Source organism: Engystomops pustulosus, chromosome 6 (genome assembly GCF_040894005.1).
Source record: "Engystomops pustulosus chromosome 6, aEngPut4.maternal, whole genome shotgun sequence".
Classification (NCBI taxonomy): domain Eukaryota; kingdom Metazoa; phylum Chordata; class Amphibia; order Anura; family Leptodactylidae; genus Engystomops; species Engystomops pustulosus.
In genome coordinates this window covers 31,129,055-31,149,026 of record NC_092416.1, presented here as the reverse complement: position 1 = coordinate 31,149,026, position 19,972 = coordinate 31,129,055, and the positions used below count along the sequence as shown (strand labels likewise).

Below are 19,972 nucleotides of genomic sequence, written 5' to 3'. Positions count from 1 at the left end.
CGAGAAAAGAAGAGGGACCAGCGAGCCTGTCGCGGATTGAGATGCTGAGCAGCCTGGAGATACAGGAGATTCTTGTGGTCGGTGTAGATATAGACCAGATGACAAGCTCCTTCCAGAAGATAACGGCATTCCTTTAAAGCTAGCTTTATAGCCAGAAGTCTCCAATCACCTATGCAATAATTCCTCTCTGCAGCTGAGAAGGTCTTAGAGAAGAAGCCGCAGGTGAAGCTTTGACTTTTGGGCCCTTTCTGGGTGAGAACGGCTCCAGCACCAACAGATGAGGTGTCATCTAGCAGTAACGGTTTCTCAGTATCAGGTCGGGTGAGAATGGAAGCAGAGGCAAAGGCAGACTTCAGCTTAGAAAAAGCTTCTTCAGCCCCTGGAGGCCAGAGTTTAGTGTTGGTGTTCTTCTTCCTCAGTGCCACAATGGGAGAGAAGAGAAGGAAGAGAAGTGTGGTATGAACTACCGATAATAATTAGCAAAGCCCAGGAATCTCTGAATAGCACTGGATGTCCTACTGGATGAGGCCACTGAAGTACTGCAGACAACTTGGCAGGATCAATCTGTAGTCCCTTGTCAGAGATAATGTATTCCAGGAACAGAAGACTGTTCTGATGGAATTGGCACTTCTCGAGCTTGTCATATAGCCGATTGGCCCTTAGGTGCCTGAGAACTTGCCGTATGTGAGACTGGCGGGACTCAAGGTCCATGGAGATGACCAGGATATTATCAATATAGACCGCGACACAGGTATACTATAGGTTTCTCAAAAATGTAATTGACTAATTCCTGGAAGACTGCTGGCGCGTTACAGGGTCCAAAAGGCATAACAAGGTACTCAAAATGTCCATCTCGGGTATTGGAAGTATTGAAGTCTTCCATACATTACGTTCACAGATAAGGTTATATGCCCCCCGCAGATCCAGCTTGGTGAAAACCTTGGCACCACGTAAACTATCAAAAAGTTCTGCGATTTTTGGCCACAAAGAAAAATCCAGCAGCGGCAGGAGAAGAAGACTTGCGGATGAATCCCTTCTGCAAATTCTCCTTGATGTAGGCCGATGTAGGTTTTGGGCACAGACAATGGGTACACCCGACCTCGTGGAGGAGACATAGTCAGCAGCAGCCAATGCGGCAGTCATAGGGACGGTGAGGTGGGAGAATGTCTGCTTGCTTTTCTGAGAAGACATCAGCATAGTCCATATAAGGAGCGGGAAGACCCGCCAGAGGCTTGGAGGACTCTGCAGGAGACATAGTGGACCGGATGGAGAGCCGTGAGACAACGAAGAATCTCCCTGTTATTGGTACACAGACAACGGGACGTACTTGGGAGTATCAGGGAGGAAAGTCTCTGTGAGAAGAGTCCAGAAGGAGGAGTCTATGGACCAGTGGATCCTCTGGACCACCGCAGGAGATAAGGAGGGTACTAGCCGTCACGCGGGACCGGAGTGTAAGTGGCACCTGGTCTTCACCAGAGCCCACAGCAAAGTGGGATGGTTTTTATGCCGCGGGGTGAAACTAGGTCGTTCCGCGGATGCGACTAGGCCCACGGTGGCAGCCAGGGAAACAGGGGGTGTAGGACACAGTCAAGCCTGGGATGACAGCAGGAGTACAGAGCTGGAACTCACGGCAAACAAGCAGACAGCTGGCACACAACCCAGGCAGACAGGAACGTACAGGTCCTTGGAGGAGTGCTGGAAACACGGAGGCATCTGGAAACGCTGGAGGACACACAGGAAACACGGAGGCGTCTGGAAACGCTGGAGACACACAGGAAACACGTAAGCATCTGGAAACGCTGGAGGACAGGAAACACGAAGGTGCCTGGAAACGCTGACGGGCTTTCTTCTTCTACAGGAAACCACTATGGAAAGCGGGTTTGGAAACCTTGGAAGTTCCAACAATGCTGCTGAAGATCCGGCGAGGCAGGAAGGGAGGTGCCGAATTATAAGGGTGAGCCAGATTAGCCAGCGCTAATCAGGAGGACGCTGGCCTTTTAAGGCTAGGAGAGCCGGCGCCCAGTCGAGAAGCAGGATTGTTGGAGACGTGAGTCCGCGCCACACCGAGATGCATGGGTGTGCCTGTGATCCACGACAAGGATCGCGGGTGAATCCGTGACACTCCTCAGTCTCCCAGTCAAGTACTGGAGCATGTTGCTGCAGCCACGGAGGACGTAGGGCAGGGGAGCAAATAAAATGACAGTCTCTCCTTGTACAACGCCACAATTTGCATAGACTTGGCTTGGTATGGTACTGGACCGAGTCACTGAGGATCTGCCCACTGTCAGAAGAAATGATAAGCAGCTTTTCTAGACGAACGACGGGAAAATGATGCTGGGAGACCAGGGCAGCATCCACGAGTTTCCCCGTAGAGCCAGAGTCCAGAAAGGCTGAGCTTGAACCGAACCACTTGTTTCAAAGCTGAGTAGAACTGGAAAATTCAGGCGTGGAGAAGCTTTGTTTTCACCTAGGGGTGCTTCTCCCAGGAACCTTAGGTGTATACGTTTGCCGGACACTGATGACGGACAGGACACAATAGAGGGTAGACAGACCAGCTCTATCCACCTGCATCGGTTTCTCTGCAGCTGACAAGGAAGGTGGCTGACGTGGTCTTTGGAAGACAGGAGCCAGGCAATGCAGACATCGGGTCCTGACTTGCACTTGTTCAAGAAGCTACTCTTCAGAGCGCTCAGTAAACCGGATGTCAATCTGAGTGGCCAGAGAGATTAGCACAGTCAGAGTAGATGACAGGTCTTGTGCAGACAGAGCATCTTTAATCTGTCCAGAGAGTCCCTTCTTAAAGGTTTCGACTAAGGCTGCTTCATTCCAGGCTAGCTCAGAAGCCAGGGTACGGAACTGAACCGGATAGTCACTGACAGATAAGTCCCCTTGACACAAGTTCAGCAGGGCGGGCGCAGCAGAAGACGCCCCGGCAGTTTCCTTGAAGAGCGGGTCTTTCCTGTCCCAGAGGAGAGCAGCCTGACATCTGGTAGTGGAGTCTAAGTGGCACCCAGACCTTGTGATACCACCAGGTCGATCCACAGGCGCAACTTTGTCCGGTGGCGGGCAAGGCAAGGTACAGAGTCGTGAGGCAAAGATGGAGTCTGGGACAGGCATAAGGTCAGGACAGGCAGCACGGGATCAGGTTTGGGGATGTAGCTGAAGGTCAGGACAGGCAGCAAAGGAGTGAAGTCAGGAACGGAATCAAGGTCACAACGGGAAATCACTATAAACGCAGAGGACATCGGGAACAAGCTTTCTCTAAGGCACAAGGACAAAGATCCGGCCGTGATGGTAGACCCCTTACACACATATACAGCGCCCTGGAGTGGAGTCCTTTGCTATGCTTTTTCATATTCAGGAATTCCTGCAATTTGTAGAGGAATACGTTTTAGAAAATATGTAGTGCTCTGCCGACTTTTCATTTATTCATTCCTCCAGACTGAGGCTGGCCGCCCCTACTCTAGGCAGAAAGCCGCTGATGTCACCCAGCTCTCTGCAAATCTCCTAGTAGCATATTCCTTTCATACAGTTGGGCTCCGTTGACGCCCCCAAAGCCCCTCAGGCTTATTTACATATTTTCTAAAACACTTTTTTTCTACAAATTGTGGGCATTCCTGGATATAAAAAAACATAGGACTGGACTCCAATTCATTGGATGATCATTTGAGTGTTAGGGGTCTACTGTTGGATGGTAGATTTTCTTTAAGGGACTTAAAGGGACAATATAAAGTGAATATCAGGCTAGCCTGGTTGTTATAAGAAAATATCAGGGGACAATCTAGGGAGGGTCATAACAAAGGTACTAGTCTAAGCATGTTTAGGCTACTATTATGAGAGATCAAGGGACAATACAGAGAGGGGGTGCTACAGAGGTTAGCAGGCTACTCTCCATGCATGTCGAGAATATCGTGGATTATCAAGAAACAAAATACAATAGGGGAACAGACTGGACTGCAGTGGAATACAACGTCCAGTAGGCCCAGGCTCTTATTATTGGTTATTAGGGGGCATGGTGGGGTATATATTGAGGGGAAGCAGATTACAAGAACCTGCATTTGCAGGCTATTATTACAATATCTCAGAAGGCAAAGTAAAAAGGAGGTATACCAAGGGGAAGCCGACTACTAGTCCCAGCATGCCCAGAATGTTTGTATGGGATATGAAAAATGCAATATAAACGGAGAAAGCAGACTACAATTCCCAGCATACCCAGGCTTTTCTTATGGGATATCAATAGGGTGAATAGTATGTGGAGTTGGAACTACAAGTCCCAGCATATTAAGGCTCTTTATTATGAGATATTAGGAGGTAATACAAGCAATATAATTTCAAAAGGTAACATTAAAGCGAGGTATTGCAGACTACAAGTTGGAGCACTCTCATTCTTCTTATTTGGGATATAAAAAGTCAATATAAGGGGGGGGGGGGGTTGGACTATAAGTACCAGCATGTACCTGATGCTCTTATCTGATATCACAGGGAAATGTATGAGGGAGGAATGACATGGGGAAAACTGACCACAAGTCTCAGCATGTCCATTCTATTATTATGGGATAACAAGGAGCAATATAGAAGAAGGATATAATGAGACACAGACTATAACTCTCAGCGTGCCTAGTCTATTATAACTGTATATAAAAGTACACTGCAGGAAGGAGGTAAAACTCCAACTTACCGCACCTCCAAGTGGTTATTATGAGCTATCGGCAAAAAGAGAAAGAACTACAAGTGCCAGCATGAGCTGACATGAGCTATATGCAAGGTGTAGGAGGTGAGAACAACAACTCTCAGCATGTCCCTGGCTCCCAGCACTTTCTGTCTCCCCTATAAGGCACCCTCCTGACACGAGACATCCCTGTCTGTTCTCATATCATTGAGAAGTGCTACTCTTTCTCTTGTTTTCACTCCATTCCTGGTTTAGACAGCGAAAACTGCATCTGAAAAACTGACCGTGTGAACGCTCCCTTAAAGGGTGCCGCAATTTCCTGCGTCCAGATGTGGCATCTTGATTGAATCTGAAACGCGTCTACGTAAATGCGAGGTAAACTCAACGTTAACTCAAAGTGCGATCGTAGAAGCAGTTTCAAAACGGAATCAAAAAATCATATGTGAACGCGGCCAAAGTGAAAGTATAGAAAGTATTTGCTTTCGCTGTTCTTTATGTGTTAGAGGGGCCGGATTGTGGTCTAATATTAAGACATATTATGTAGCTCCATCTAGGAAAAGTCACTCCCATTTCTGCCGTGACCCGTCACACGCTTCTCCCTCTGGGAAGGCTGACATTTCTGGATTTGTTGGACTTCCTTTTCCAGGAATAAAGATGGCTGCTGTACTTTGCCCACAGTTCCTTTCTATTGGACCATGTGAGCTGATGATGGGATTTACATCACTGCTATCACAGTGAACCAATAGCGTCCTTAGCAGTGAAGTAGTCATGTCATGTGACACAGTGATGCTGTGGATGTCACCAGGGCTCTGTCCAATGACGTGTGACTTTCTGCACATGTGCACTGGCTTTGTTCACAAACAGCCTCCATGCACAGACATCAATGCTGTGTTATACTACCCCCGGTTATGGAGAGCGCAGCCCCTCGATGCTCCGCGGTATGAGCTGCACATGTGTCGCTCTTAACATTTGTATGTGTGTAGTGAGTTTTTGATGTTTTTGCATGTGTGTTTATATGTCCTTATACTAAAGCAGAATAGTGTATTATCAGTGTGCGGTTATAGATTGTATAACGTCCTGTACTTGTACTAGTCTGCAGTGTATTTATGTACGGAATAATCTAGTTGTGTGTATGTGTGTATATATATATATATATATATATGTGTAATGTATTGTATTGCACTGACACTCATTCTGAAGACTACTTCATAGTGGAGCAGTAGCGTATTCTTATAACATGGGTGTATAGCACAGTCTGCTTAGCTCCTACTGCTCTATAACATGCTGCCTACAGATAGGACACTATGTACAATCTGCTCAGCTCCTACTGCTCTATAACATGCTTCCTGCAGATAGGACACTATGTACAATCTGCTCAGCTCCTCCTGCTCTATAACATGCTGCCTGCATATATTACACTATACAATCAGCTCAGCTCCTCCTGCTCTATAACATGCTGCCTGCAGATAGGACACTATATACAATCTGCTCAGCTCCTCCTGCTCTATAACATGCTGCCTGCAGATAGGACACTATATACAATCTGCTCAGCTCCTCCTGCTCTATAACATGCTGCCTGCAGATAGGACACTATATACAATCTGCTCAGCTCCTCCTGCTCTATAACATGCTGCCTGCAGATAGGACACTATACAATTTGCTTAGCTCACTCTGTCAAGCTTGTCTGACAGTTGTACTGCATTTTCATAATTACAGATTTCATTTAAATCTTGGATAAAATTAGATGTTAGCATATTTTTTTAGATAATCAATGATCATAAAGCGTTTCATGTACTTTTAGGCTAAATTCTTTTCAACCAAGCCGGTTCTCTGCTATGAAAGACATCTTCCGTATTTTCACAAGCCAGTTGCATCCCTATGGAATCTGTTTTTCAGGGATCCTCCTGAACTATGGTTTATACCCTTGTACAGGGGCACCATTGTATGCTGACAAACTTAGTGCCAGCGTATGATAAATCTTTTTCTCGACTTGTATAACAATACTGCAATGCATATTACATTGATATTACAAAGATATCATAGGTATCAATGATAAACATTCCCTACCCCCACCCATACCCCCTCCCCTGTGTGCATTTCAGAGGGGGAAAAGAGAAACGGCAATGATATAAAGAGAAGCGACTCAATATCGACCTCAGGTAGTCCTTATAGGATCACACCCTGGTAATAGTTCTTGGTTGGTTCAAGTTGGTGTATTCACACTGCGCCTGCAGATCCAAAGATAAATGGTTGATCCATAGGGCCCAAGCAGTAAGAAGCGCTTTATTCTTTCCTTGTCTGTTAAAGGAAACCTACCACCAGGATCACTGATTGTAAACCTAGTACACTTAACTTGCAGATATGTGCCGTCTGGCAGGATCCACTCTTTTTTTAGCTTCTTATGCACGCATTTATTTTTTTTAAAGGCTTTAAAAATAATGCAAATGAGCCTGAGGGGCTCTGGGATCCATAGATATTAATTGATCCTGAAGCCGCTCATAATTTGTATAATTATGAAGTAATTTTTTTTTTTTTAAAAAAACCAAAGCAAAAGAAGAGTGGATACAGAGGGGGCGCACACTAGCATGTAAATGTGCTTGGTTTACAGTCCTTGATCCTGGTGGTAGAATTCCTGGTTCTCTGATTGTTTTTAAAATTCTGGGGGCGGGATGATGGTTTTTTAAAAAACAGACCTGTAATCGCCTCCTCCGTTGTTCCTGGTGTCCCTCGTTGCCTCGCCCCTGTTTGTCTACTGGGGCACAGAAACTGCGCTCTCTACAGGGGCACATCGAGACGACGGCACGGGACGCCAGGAGCAATGAAGGAGGTGAGTACAGGGGGGTTTTTTTTTTAAAGTCCCTAACCAGCCTGCCCCCAAAATTTTAAAAACAATTGGACAACCCTTTTAAGGTATTCAACCGTTCCATTTTAAACAAAAACTTCACCTTCGATTGTTTCAAAGAAATAGGCAGGACATCTGGATTTAACCAATGCTGCAAGATACTTTTCCTAGTGGCTGCTGCCAGATGCCCGTAAATTGATAAAAGGATGGGATACAATCATGTGCTGATGGGAGGATATTAAACAAAGCCCAAGCATTATCTAGGGGAAATGTAATACCATATGTACTGCATATATTATCCTGTAATTCCCTCCAGACCCATTGTATACTACGATCCCATAAATGGTGATAGATGTCCGTACCGACTTCACCACCTTTACCAGAAGAATATAAATTAGTCGGTGACATCTAATTTTGAATATAAGGTTTAATATAAAATTGACCTTGAAATTGGGTAAGGCTACAGCCCATTTAGGGGGTCCCGCAGTAACTGTATCCCATGAAAGGGAAGGTCTAAGTAATCTGTAAAATAGAATTGAGAGATGTTACTACGCTCCAAGCTTTCTCTAAAAAGAGATGTAACCCATACATGGCTTTTTTTAATTTGCAAAGTTAAAGTTTCATGTACTAACTGTGTCATATTATATTGTAGTTTTCTTATACTCTGATATAATCTGAAGATGGCAGCCACTAGCTTCAAAATCAGGAATCCCCAAAAAAGAATATTTGCCTCCAAAATGCTCCAAGTAAATCATGGAAAGTATGTATCTACAGAAATACTCAAGAATTCAAATACTATTCCACTAAAGGAAGAATCTATTGAGGTAGAAGATACTATGTACGCCAATGGATTTAGAACCAATGAGCATGGCCAACTGATAAAAGCCCGTGTCCAACAACAGAAGGCATTCTACAATAATTCTGTAGACAAATGGCCTGACTCGACGTCAAACTCTATGGACTCCAGAAAACGTTTAGCACTTACAGCTTCTGGTGTGGAGGCGAAGACCAGGTTAACCTCTGAGGTGGCAAATAAAAGGCTGCCTGTCTTGGTCCATGATGGTGGTCACACGTATATGTCACAAAGACGAGAAAGAAACTCTCTAGACTTTAGCCAAGAGAGAAAGATGAATTGTAGTGAAGGTTCAACTTACAGTACAAAGCCAAAAATCATAAAAAAAGAAGCACTCTTCCAAGACGTTGAAGATTTTCACGCTCAAGACATCGTTCTCCAACGTGGCGTTCCATTTCATGATTCCGATACGAGGCGGATATCGAAAAATAACATTCCACGTCGTATTGATACAACCGACCAATGTAAAAGAATAAAGATGAGTGATGGCGTAATGACGGTGCGAAGCGTAGGGAGAGTATGCCAAAAACCCTTCGATCAACGTCAGCTACCACACAAGAATATGCCTACTGTAAGTGGTGCCGTGACTTATAGTAATAAAGCCAGTTCTGCTACGTTTAAGACTGAACCGCATGGCATCCCGAAAGATAAATACAGAAGTCCACCACCGAATGACGTAAAACGGGGGGTGGCAAACGGTAAAGAAAAAGACAAGACGGAAGGGAGCACTACGCGCAGGAGATTTTTGCTCATCGACAGTCAAGGATTGCCTTACACTGTCGTCATCGAAGAACCTAGATCTATAGGTTTGAGTAATTCATCTAGTACATCGTGGTCCGATAGTACACCTTCAGGGGTCTCCAAATCTTTAGCACCCAGGAAGGTTTATAAATGTCCAGTGTGTTTTAGGATTTTTGAGTATCTTTCCTATCTGCAGAGGCACAGTATCGCTCACTCTCAACAAAAGCCTCACGTCTGCAAGGTGTGCGGAAAAGCCTTCAAAAGAACTTCCCATCTTACCCGCCACAAGTACACTCACTTTGGTGGAAAACCTTGCCACTGCCAAGTCTGTCATCGCAGATTTCGAGATGTTGGTGAACTTGCACGTCATCAGCAGAGTCATATCGGAGAAAAAAAATCACTGATATAAGATCACCATAGACTTCCCAGGACTGAGCACTTAACATCTCCATTTATCGTATCCTTACAAAATATAATGAAAAATTATAATGGACACGTGGTAAAATAGACATTTACATGATCTACGCGAGATGGTTCAAAATTATAGCATGTATACAGAGAGTAAGAGAAGTAACAGAGTATTGATCCTGATCCGTGGAGGTCGTTTTAAAGGGGATATCTAGTTAATCAAAACTCTATAATGTAGGCACACAAATGGGTTAAAAGTTTACTGTACTGACCCAATGCCATATACCCCATCACTGGGTCCTTACAAACCCCATATACATACATCTGAAATGCCCATTTACCAATCAATTGGCAAGTCACACTTCTGTGTGTTGAGACAAATCCAGAAGTAGAGACCGGCAGAGACAATAAAAGCATTAGGACTAGCGGTGGGGTAAGTATTGCATTTTTTTTTTTTTTTAACCCAATGTGGGCCTGTTTAACAAAATGAAATTACACTGGACCATCCCTTTTAATTCATAGTGTCACCCTGTTGAGCATTAAGGTGGACCCTCCTTTCAGAAAACAGAATTAGACTATATGTTGGGTATGAAAAGTTAAAAGAAATCTAATACGTGCAATATTTTACACCATGCACACTTACACGCTGGGGAGGGTGAGATCCCCTGAAACGGGATCTGCTTCTTCCTCTATCTTTTTAATGACCTTGTTTTGGAGAAATATGTTTTTTAATTATGTAAATGAGCCTCAGGGGCTCCTGTGTATGTGATGCAGTATGTAAAGCACGCAAATGAACCTCAGAGGCTCCCGTCTACATGATACAATGTATAACGCATGTAAATGAGCCTCAGGGGTTCCTGTCTACGTGATACAATATATAAAGCACACAAATGAGCCTCAGGGGCTCCTGTCTACGTGATACTATATAATAAAGCACGCCTTTGTTCGCGTTAGTGCCCACTCCTCAACCAGAGGGCTGGTGATTTCATAAGTAGCAGACAACGGAGTCAGAAAGGACTTGTATGATGTAGACAAGAGGCCCTAAAGCTAATATGCATCTCCGTAAAATACGATTTTCTCTAGGTCATTAATAGGTAAAGGAAGAACAGATCCTGTTTCAGGGGACACACACCAGCATGTAAGTGTGCTTGGTGTACAATGCCCCATGTAGTAGATTCCTTTAATATACCTGGTATCCTCCATTCTGCTCTGGCTGCCTCCATTGTGGAGGGGGCATGTCTGTATCTCAACTAAAACATCCCTGAAGAAGAAAGCAGCTATTTTTGGAGAGTCCTGAAGGAGTATTGGTAAAGTAGTGGGTACACCCAGAGCATAATGAAAGTCAGTGCCCAAGGTATGTCGCCTATTCAGACATAATATATGGTCAAATTGTATTTTCTGGATGGAAAGTCAATTTAATCTGGGTAGATTTTATATTACTCATCTATGTGATATACCTTTTTTCTTTCTAGAAAATGTATACCTTCTCTAGTAGTTTTATATCCTATATTCCTATTGAAAACCTAGGAGGGCAATTATGCAGCTGTCATTTTGGGGGTGTTACTTACAGTTCTCATTGTTGAGGAATTGGTAAAGAAAATCCAAATATAATGTGACCAAATTACAAATGTATAAATGTGTCCCACATAACGGTTGGTTGTAGATATGGATTTTGCTTGATCCCTGTAGAAGCTTGTTCAAAGAGAAAGCTATAGTATATATAAATATAAGCTATATGGTGAAACTGTAACCCAGTACCAAATGGGAACATCACTGTTTTGCTGAAGAGGGCTTCTCCATAATTTTCTATTGATGGCCTACCCGTACGCTATCAATACTGGCTCACGAAGGGCTGACACCCTATCCCCACACTGATCAGCTGGCATAAACGTAGAGCAAAAATTACTGGACAAACTGTTTAAAGGGTTTGGCCACTTATAGCAAGCTTTAACAAGGTAAGTAAAAAAAACCATGTGACCCAACACTACCTTTGACGTCTCATGTCCCGAGGGCTTCTGGCAGATGGAGGGGGTTGCCCCCTCCATTATCACCACTCCTATCAGTGGTCGGAGGGACATGTGGATGTAATGAGGGAAGAAAAGGGAAAACGACCCTCATGGGGATTTTTGAGAATGACCCGTGTTGCATGTAAGAGTTTTAAGTATGATCAACGCGCTTCGGCGATATTCGTCTTTGTAAGATGTATATATTGTCAAAATGCCTTGATAAGGCTGTTATCCCGTGTTGCATGTGCAACATCCCCCACCGGGGCCTATCCTGTTCGTGATGCCACTTGCAACCTGCCTCCAAGCCCCAAGAAAAGGCTAGGCCCCTGTGGGGGATGTTGCAAGCCATTGGCAGGGACGTTGCACATGTAAGAGTTATAAAGCATCATTGTTGCAAAGATTCTCCAAAGTCATCCATGAGTGCAGTTTTCCTTTTTTCTTCTATGATTGTGTCCAACGGCTATGGTCTAACTCTACGTGCACCAGAGTGATTCTGGTGGATCCATAGATCACCAGGACTCCTGGACGGAGTGGTGATCTGGCTTTTTTTCACCCTTTGTTTTTTCTCTTTGGATGTAATGAGTGCACTGCCCCCTCCATTCACTAGAATCCAGGAGGACATTGGAAATCACAGGAAGTCACGAGTCCTGCTGCCAAGGACCTGCTGCAAACATTTTAACAGGATAGGTGTAATATGAGTGACCCTATTAGGGTCTTATACTTCAGTAACATGTACATGTATTTAAGCTTCTGCAGAGTAGAGCAGATGAATGACTGGTGTAGGGGGGTAGATATAAACCTACCATGGTTAGCTTTATTCGATTCCGTATGTATGGAATTGTTCTCTCCTTGTACCATGGGTTCTGGTGCACAAATAGGAGGTTACAAGTGCAAAGGACTCCTCTATGTGCCCAAGGACCTTTTGGCTTATTTCCCACGTTGCAAATTAATGTTGCATAATTTTTGTTGTTATTATCCAGTTCACCTTGAGGTTATGATAAAAAAGCAATTTTCAGATACCACATTGGTGAATTGAGAGAGGGAATCCCTCATTTGGGGTCAAAGATGAGTGACCATAAAGCAGTCTCTCTCAAAGGACCAGCACCCTTTTAAGGGACACTGTGTAACTGTATGCTTAATTACGTTTCGAGATATTTTGTTTAGAAAAAGAAATGGACCGTAAACACCTGTCACTTTACATTTATGGGCACCTTTTATTATAATTTTGCAAAATATAACTTTAGTTGCAAAATAAATTATTTTGGGGGCTAAAAGTCTGACCCAAACGGAACCAAAGACAGACAAAAAAATTCAAGATATGGAGAGGTCATGTATATAAAACTAAGATTCACCATCGCCAGAGCTGATGAGAACATTGTCCAGCTCCACGCGGCTTCCAGGGTGTCTCATTACATCACTGGAAACACTAGGAGGGGCCGCTTAGCCTCCCTAACCCGTGATTGGCTGAAAAGTCTCTTCTAGTGCTTCCTGTGATGTCAGGCAACACCCAGGAAGTCAAGTGCATAAGCGGTTTAGTATTATGTAGAACTTTATTTTACTATCAGCTTTTTATACAGAAGATCATGTATGAAAAATCTGGGGCTAGTAGTTTGTGATCTTGCCCCTACATGATCTCATGGGTCCCTAGGCCAACATGTATCCTCTAACCAATAGAAGAGAGATGTCAGGATAACTCCTCTTGCCCGAGCATGGTATTTCTACACAATATTGTCTATAATCCTGTATTTTATACTTCTAATCCTCACTGCATTCCATGATTTGTATGTTGTATGATATATATTGTTCTTTTTAGGTTGCGCTTTTTGTTCAAGTATTGTATATGACTATAACCTCAATATAACAGTTGTCTGCAACCCAGGTGTTGGGATATTTCATTTATTTCATTGGAGAAAATATTCTTAAAGAAGACCGAGAAACCCCCCCCCCCCCCAAACCAGCAATGCCTGCTGGTAAAGGGTTAAAAGTACTACCCATATCAATTAGCTACCTTAATTGCAGCAATTTTTCTGACAGTGAACCACGCCACTTTATTATGGCTGAAAGCTCTGTCTCTCTTCAAATCTTGGGCACTGCCTCCTTATTCCTGATTGACAGGCCTCACTGTTAGGGCATGCTGTGGGACTGACGGTAGTTCAACTATGGACATATACAGCTCTGTTTGTTTTAAATTCTTTACATTGATACCTTCTCTTAAATTCATTTCAGGTGACCAGAAGGGGTCCTTTCCCCCTTAAAATTTGCCTTATCTACCACATGTATGTATTTGAGCACATGAAATCACAGCCTACATGGAGGATGTGGAGAACTTGAAGTCCATGGAGGCATGATGTGATTTCATGTGATCAGATGTATACATGACATATAGGGACCTTCAATGACATCACCCTGGCCACACGACATGAAGTACTGAATAGTGAGGAGGCATAAGGCATGGGGAGGAGTAAATGAGAGGGGCAAGCCGATCAGGACAAAGCCTGATGCCTGTTAATAACATAAAGGTGCTTTTATAGGATGTGAGAAAAATAATTTTTAGCTAAAAGAATGTTGGCATTTAATTAATCGGGCTAGATGACAACCAGTCACTAGCTGTATTTGTTACCCCCTTAACGACCCATGATGTATATATCCATTATAGCAGAACAGTTAGCTCTACGTGATGGCTTTGTATTCTTCATCTAGATTGTTTTGGCACTTTTTTTTTAATACAAATTTAGTGAAAATAAAGAAAAAATGAAAAGCCTATAGTATTTCTAGCTAAACCTTGTATCCAAAATAAACCCAAAATGTATTTCTGTGTGGCTTTAGGATAAAGTTGGACATAGACATTAATGGTTATTACATTAGAAAGTCAGTGGCACCAAGGAAGATGGCGGTCTACATGTCATATGGTTTTCAAGGGGATCTGGAGACTGGTCAGGCAGAAGAGACTTTCACAGGAAACATAATAAATCTAAAAGGGTAACACTGAAGAAAATCCTAACCTTGTGAGCTTGTGCTTGGTCTTGCATCTTTCTCCTCAGCTTTGGCAGATTTTATGAACGCCATCTGTAGGCCTCTCCTCGTGGCTTCTGGAGATTTGAGCCGAAAAGTAGGAACAACAACAATATAAAACATGCATGAAAAACAATTACAGTTCTCCTGCAATGTAACAAGCTGCATCCGATCCATACAGCTCCACTTTTCATCGCCAATCAGGCATATTTATCAACCGCTTTATGGCCAAAATGAGACAGTTTACAGCCTAAAGATGCTAAGATGCTTTTACAACTATATCTAAGGGGGCGTGGCTTTGCAAAAACTTATGCGAATGAGCCAAAAATTTGCTGCATTTTGTTTGGCATATTTTAAGGCAACAAAAAAATATGTTGTAACGTAACACTAGACGGTATTAATGTTGTTGTTCGGAATCCGGGTTATGCTCAGGGGGTAGAAAGTAACAAACAAGTTGTAGTGATCTCTCTGCTGGGCTCCGTTTCAGCTCCCGTGGCACTGCTAGCCTTTGTGTACATAAAGAGGCTCAGTGGTGACATCATGTTGACAGCAGCACACCCGCCGAAGGCTGCAGCTGCCCATACTAAAAAAAAAAAAAATCCTGCTCCTCCTTATAAATGGGCAGCTATACCAAAACCACATGCTGGCTGAGAAAGTCTGGATAAAATTTCCATTCTAGCTCCCGATGGTGTGGAAAGGAAGGAAGTTCGGGACTCTTGGATGGCCTGTAAAGACTCTCCAGAAGTTATAAGGAAAGGCGGACATGTAAAGGGAACCTAAACTTATACTTTTTTATCTTCAGTAGTTTTATTACCGTAATCTCTTTCAGCAAAACGACTAATTATTACATATTGATGGGGCGAGGAAAGTATGGAGGTAAAAGCATCAGCAGGGGGCAGGAATTTTAACATAAAGGTTAAAAATAAAAGCACACAACAAAAAAGTTCAAATCACTCCCATTTACCTAAAATAGAAATAAAAATAAACTTGAAGGTAACCTAGCACTACGGATACCTATTAAGGTAGAACCGGTGGTAGGTGCATCTAACGAATGTATGGATAGCCCTTTTTTTAGGGCTAATCCTTTACTCCCCTCTATCTTTTCTAATCTTTAATCAAGGTGATATGCAAATTTTCTAAAGAGGTTACTGGGGCATGGAGTAGATGGAGCTGAGGCTACACGGCGCGGCTACTATACTCCCCAGTAGCCTATTTGATCCTTCTACCCAGACATCTTCAGCGCGCAGCTCCTTGTAACTCGTCCACAAAACCGCAGTTCTGCACATGCGCAGAACACAGACTGTTGTCTGCACGATCTCGGCTCCAATGCAGGAGCTACTGCGCATGCGCAGAACACAGGCCGTTGTCTGCACGATCTCGGCTCCAATGCAGGAGATACTGCGCATGCGCAGAACACAGGCCGTTGTCTGCACGATCTCGGCTCCAATGCAGGAGCTACTGCACATGCGCAGAACACAGGCCGTTGTCTGCACGATCTCGGCTCCAATGCAGGAGCTACTGCGCATGCGCAGAACACAGGCCGTTGTCTGCACGATCTCGGCTCCAATGCAGGAGCTACTGCGCATGCACAGAACACAGGCCGTTGTCTACACGATCTCGGCTCCAATGCATTAGCTACTGCGCATGCGCAGAACTTCGGCTTCACTGACGGGTGCACTCAGCTCCTTGTAGCTGTGTGCTGAAGATGTCTGGGTAGGAGGATCAAAGAGGCTACAGGGGCATGGAGTAGCTGCACCGTGTAGCCTTCGCTCCAGCTACTCCACACCCCAGAAGCCTCTTTAGAAAATTTGCATATTACCCTAAAAAGTGCTATCTTTACATACGTTAGATGCACCTACCATCGGTTCCACCTTAATAGGTAGATCTGAAGTGGTAGGTTTCCTTTAAACATGCTAGGTGTCACCTAGTCCTAGTCACCCAGTCCCAAAACTGATATTTCAAAATCTTAAAAATGATTATTCCCAACAATGAGCCTTGTAAAGGAAAATAACTTCCCGGTGTCCAAATCAACACTTTTTGAACACAAGAATTTCCATTAAAAAAATATTTATTAGTCCCCAAAATGACAGAAATGAACATTTTAAAAGCTACACTTTACACAGGTCCATACACAGAAGTATGAAAAAGTTATTGGCATCAGAATATGGTAAGATTCAAGAGTTGAAGATATTTTTTATGTACAAAAGATTAAACTTTTTTTTTTTTCAATGTATTAAAACACATTAAAAACTATATAAACTTGGTAATGCAGTGATTGTACCCACCTAAAGAATTAAACGGAGGGGCCATTTGGTGCACACGGTAAACACAGAGCCCATAAGAAAATGGTGCAAATGCTCTTTTCATACAATTTCACCACATTTATAATTTATTTCTACCTTTCCTGGATCTTAAATACTGACACTAGGAAGTACAATTTGTAATGCAGAAAACAAACCCTCATTCTGCGGCATTCACAGAAAAATTTAAAAAATTGTGTTTTTTTGAAGGGGAGGAGTAATCCAGCCAAACCCCTCCTCCTTCCGTCTGGATTGCGATATGAAATACAATCCAGGTGGAACGTGTGAATGGAGCCTCAAGAGGCTCTGTCGCCCAGTGGCCTCCTGAAACCTGGAGCCGACCCTGCCAGTGTGTTACTGTGAGGAGGGTACGGATCAGTAGTAGATCTTACTTCCTGCTTTGTCTCCCTTGTACTGATAATCTGGAGGAAACCTCTCCAACCTCAGGGAGTATAATACTCCGGCCATATACGCCACAGACATCATTTACAAGTGTAGTATCAGCTTCTTCATCATATCTGAGATTCTTACCTCATAAATCATTGTTACCACATGAAAGCAGTATCACCCCACATACTGTGGACATGGCTGAGGTATTATATCTGAAATGCAATATCTTACTATCTTTCCTTGTGCAAATGCTCCATTTAGCTCACATATTGCAGATGTGGTAAAATATATATGAGGTCAGAAATATATGTGAGGGGGGAGGCAGTTTGCCGGTAATACCGACTTGTCAAAAGCTACCCGAAAATCAATTACATCAATAGATATCAGTAATGTATATGGCAATATCTTTACCTCACACACTGCAGATATTAGTGATGTATTTGGGAGCATCATAATATCGGTAAGGTGGTAGTTGCTTATAGCGTCCTCTCCTTGTCAGGAGCTGTTCACCTCTGTAGGAGGACTCTAGGTACTGGAGAAGCTAGAAATTGCAGCTGTAGCCACTTCCTGGTAAGGCAAGAGGTAACACAGTGAGATGTTACTGGCCAATGATGTTTTTGTAAAGCAAGCTAGAAACTGATTGGAGAAGTGCTACCACCTGACCAGGGGACTATATAAACCCCTGCTGGGCAGAAGCACATGAGACTCCATCTTGGAGCACACGTCAGCTCCAGTGCGATCCTTGGCCTGCTGCCGCTAACACCATGGGCCGCCCCTTCGCCATCTGCCCGAGGATCTACTATCACACATGCCGGGAGTGCCCCAGATGGATTCCTTCATTATACTGCAGCTCCCCCCTTCTTGGATGTCCCAGCTGGGTTCCTAGGTGGAGGCAGAATGAGCGACCTCGCTAACCTTCTCCATTCTGCCCCCTGCCAGCGCCTGTGTGTTATTGTGCTGTAGCTGCTGTTGGAAGGGCTGCGGGCAGCAGCAGGAGTGAGTGGGCTGCTCCCTGCACCCTCTGAAAACAGCAACAGCTTATACGGCATATGTAGCTGCTCCCTGCTCTCTCCGGTGCTGTGCTCCGCCACCTCTCACAAGCAGGGAGTTTGAACCCCTGATGAGAGCCCATCTAATAGGCAATACGCATGGGGTAATCACACTCGCCTTTCCTGGATCACCTTTTCGGTAATGTCATTGTATTATATAATCCTGTGTTCTGATTTCTATATGCACTACTAGGGACTGAGTTTATATTACCTGATTGATATAGCGGATACTTAATTGTTTACTTATCTCAGTCCCTGCACTTTTTCTAATCTATTGAATCAGCACTATCTATCTAGCACAAAGGTGGGGGCTAAGATCTGAGGAGTGAGTAACACAGACAAGTCACATGTTGTTTTTTGAAATGCATCCAAACCAAAGTCCAGCCCTTGTGACTACCCCAGGATTTTGTAAGGATGCACGAGTAAGTTATAACACACAATTACACTCACCGGCCACTTTATTAGTTACACCATGCTAGTAACGGGTTGGACCCCCTTTTGCCTTCAGAACTGCCTCAATTCTTCGTGGCATAGATTCAACAATGCTGGAAGCATTCCTCAGAGATTTTGGTCCATATTGACATGATGGCATCACACAGTTGCCGCAGATTTGTCGGCTGCACATCCATGATGCAAATCTCCCGTTCCACCACATCCCAAAGATGCTCTATTGGATTGAGATCTGGTGACTGTGGAGGCCATTTGAGTACAGTGACCTCATTGTCATGTTCAAGAAACCAGTCTGAGATGATTCCAGCTTTACGACATGGCGTATTATCCCGCTGAAAGTAGCCATCAGATGTTGGGTACATTGTGGTCATAAAGGGATGGACATGGTCAGCAACAATACTCAGGTAGGCTGTGGCGTTGCAACGATGCTCAATTGGTACCAAGGGGCCCAAAGAGTGCCAAGAAAATATTCCCCACACCATGACACCACCACCACCACCAGCCTGAACCGTTGATACAAGTCAGGATGGATCCATGCTTTCATGTTGTTGACGCCAAATTCTGACCCTACCATCCGAATGTCGCAGCAGAAATCGAGACTCATCAGACCAGGCAACGTTTTTCCAATCTTCTACTGTCCAATTTCGATGAGCTTGTGCAAATTGTAGCCTCAGTTTCCTGTTCTTAGCTGAAAGGAGTGGCACCCGGTGTGGTCTTCTGCTGCTGTAGCCCATCTGCCTCAAAGTTCGACGTGCGTTCAGAGATGCTCTTCTGCCTACCTTGGTTGTAACGGGTGGCGATTTGAGTCACTGTTGCCTTTCTATCAGCTCGAACCAGTCTGCCCATTCTCCTCTGACCTCTGGCATCAACAAGGCATTTCCGCCCACAGAACTGCCGCTCACTGGATGTTATTTCTTTTTCGGACCATTCTCTGTAAACCCTAGAGATGGTTGTGCGTGAAAATCCCAGTAGATCAGCAGTTTCTGAAATACTCAGACCAGCCCTTCTGGCACCAACAACCATGCCACGTTCAAAGGCATCAAATCACCTTTCTTCCCCATACTGATGCTCGGTTTGAACTGCAGGAGATTGTCTTGACCATGTCTACATGCCTAAATGCACTGAGTTGCTGCCATGTGATTGGCTGATTAGAAATTAAGTGTTAACGAGCAGTTGGACAGGTGTACCTAATAAAGTGGCCGGTGAGTGTATATTGTAATGCAAATGCTTAGAAAAGGCAGAGGCATTTTTG

The 19,972-nt window shown here is 44.0% G+C and overlaps 1 protein-coding gene across 1 annotated transcript; it reads left to right on the top strand.

Annotated features, from left to right (window-relative positions):
• The first annotated feature begins 5,440 nt into the window (after nucleotides 1-5,440).
• Nucleotides 5,441-14,197, top strand: LOC140134810 (uncharacterized). Its single transcript, XM_072155462.1, has 2 exons — nucleotides 5,441-5,607; nucleotides 8,164-14,197. Exon 2 carries the CDS (start codon nucleotides 8,192-8,194, stop codon nucleotides 9,512-9,514), a length of 1,323 nt encoding a protein of 440 aa, XP_072011563.1. The 5' UTR covers nucleotides 5,441-5,607; nucleotides 8,164-8,191; the 3' UTR covers nucleotides 9,515-14,197.
• Nucleotides 14,198-19,972: the final 5,775 nt, after the last annotated feature.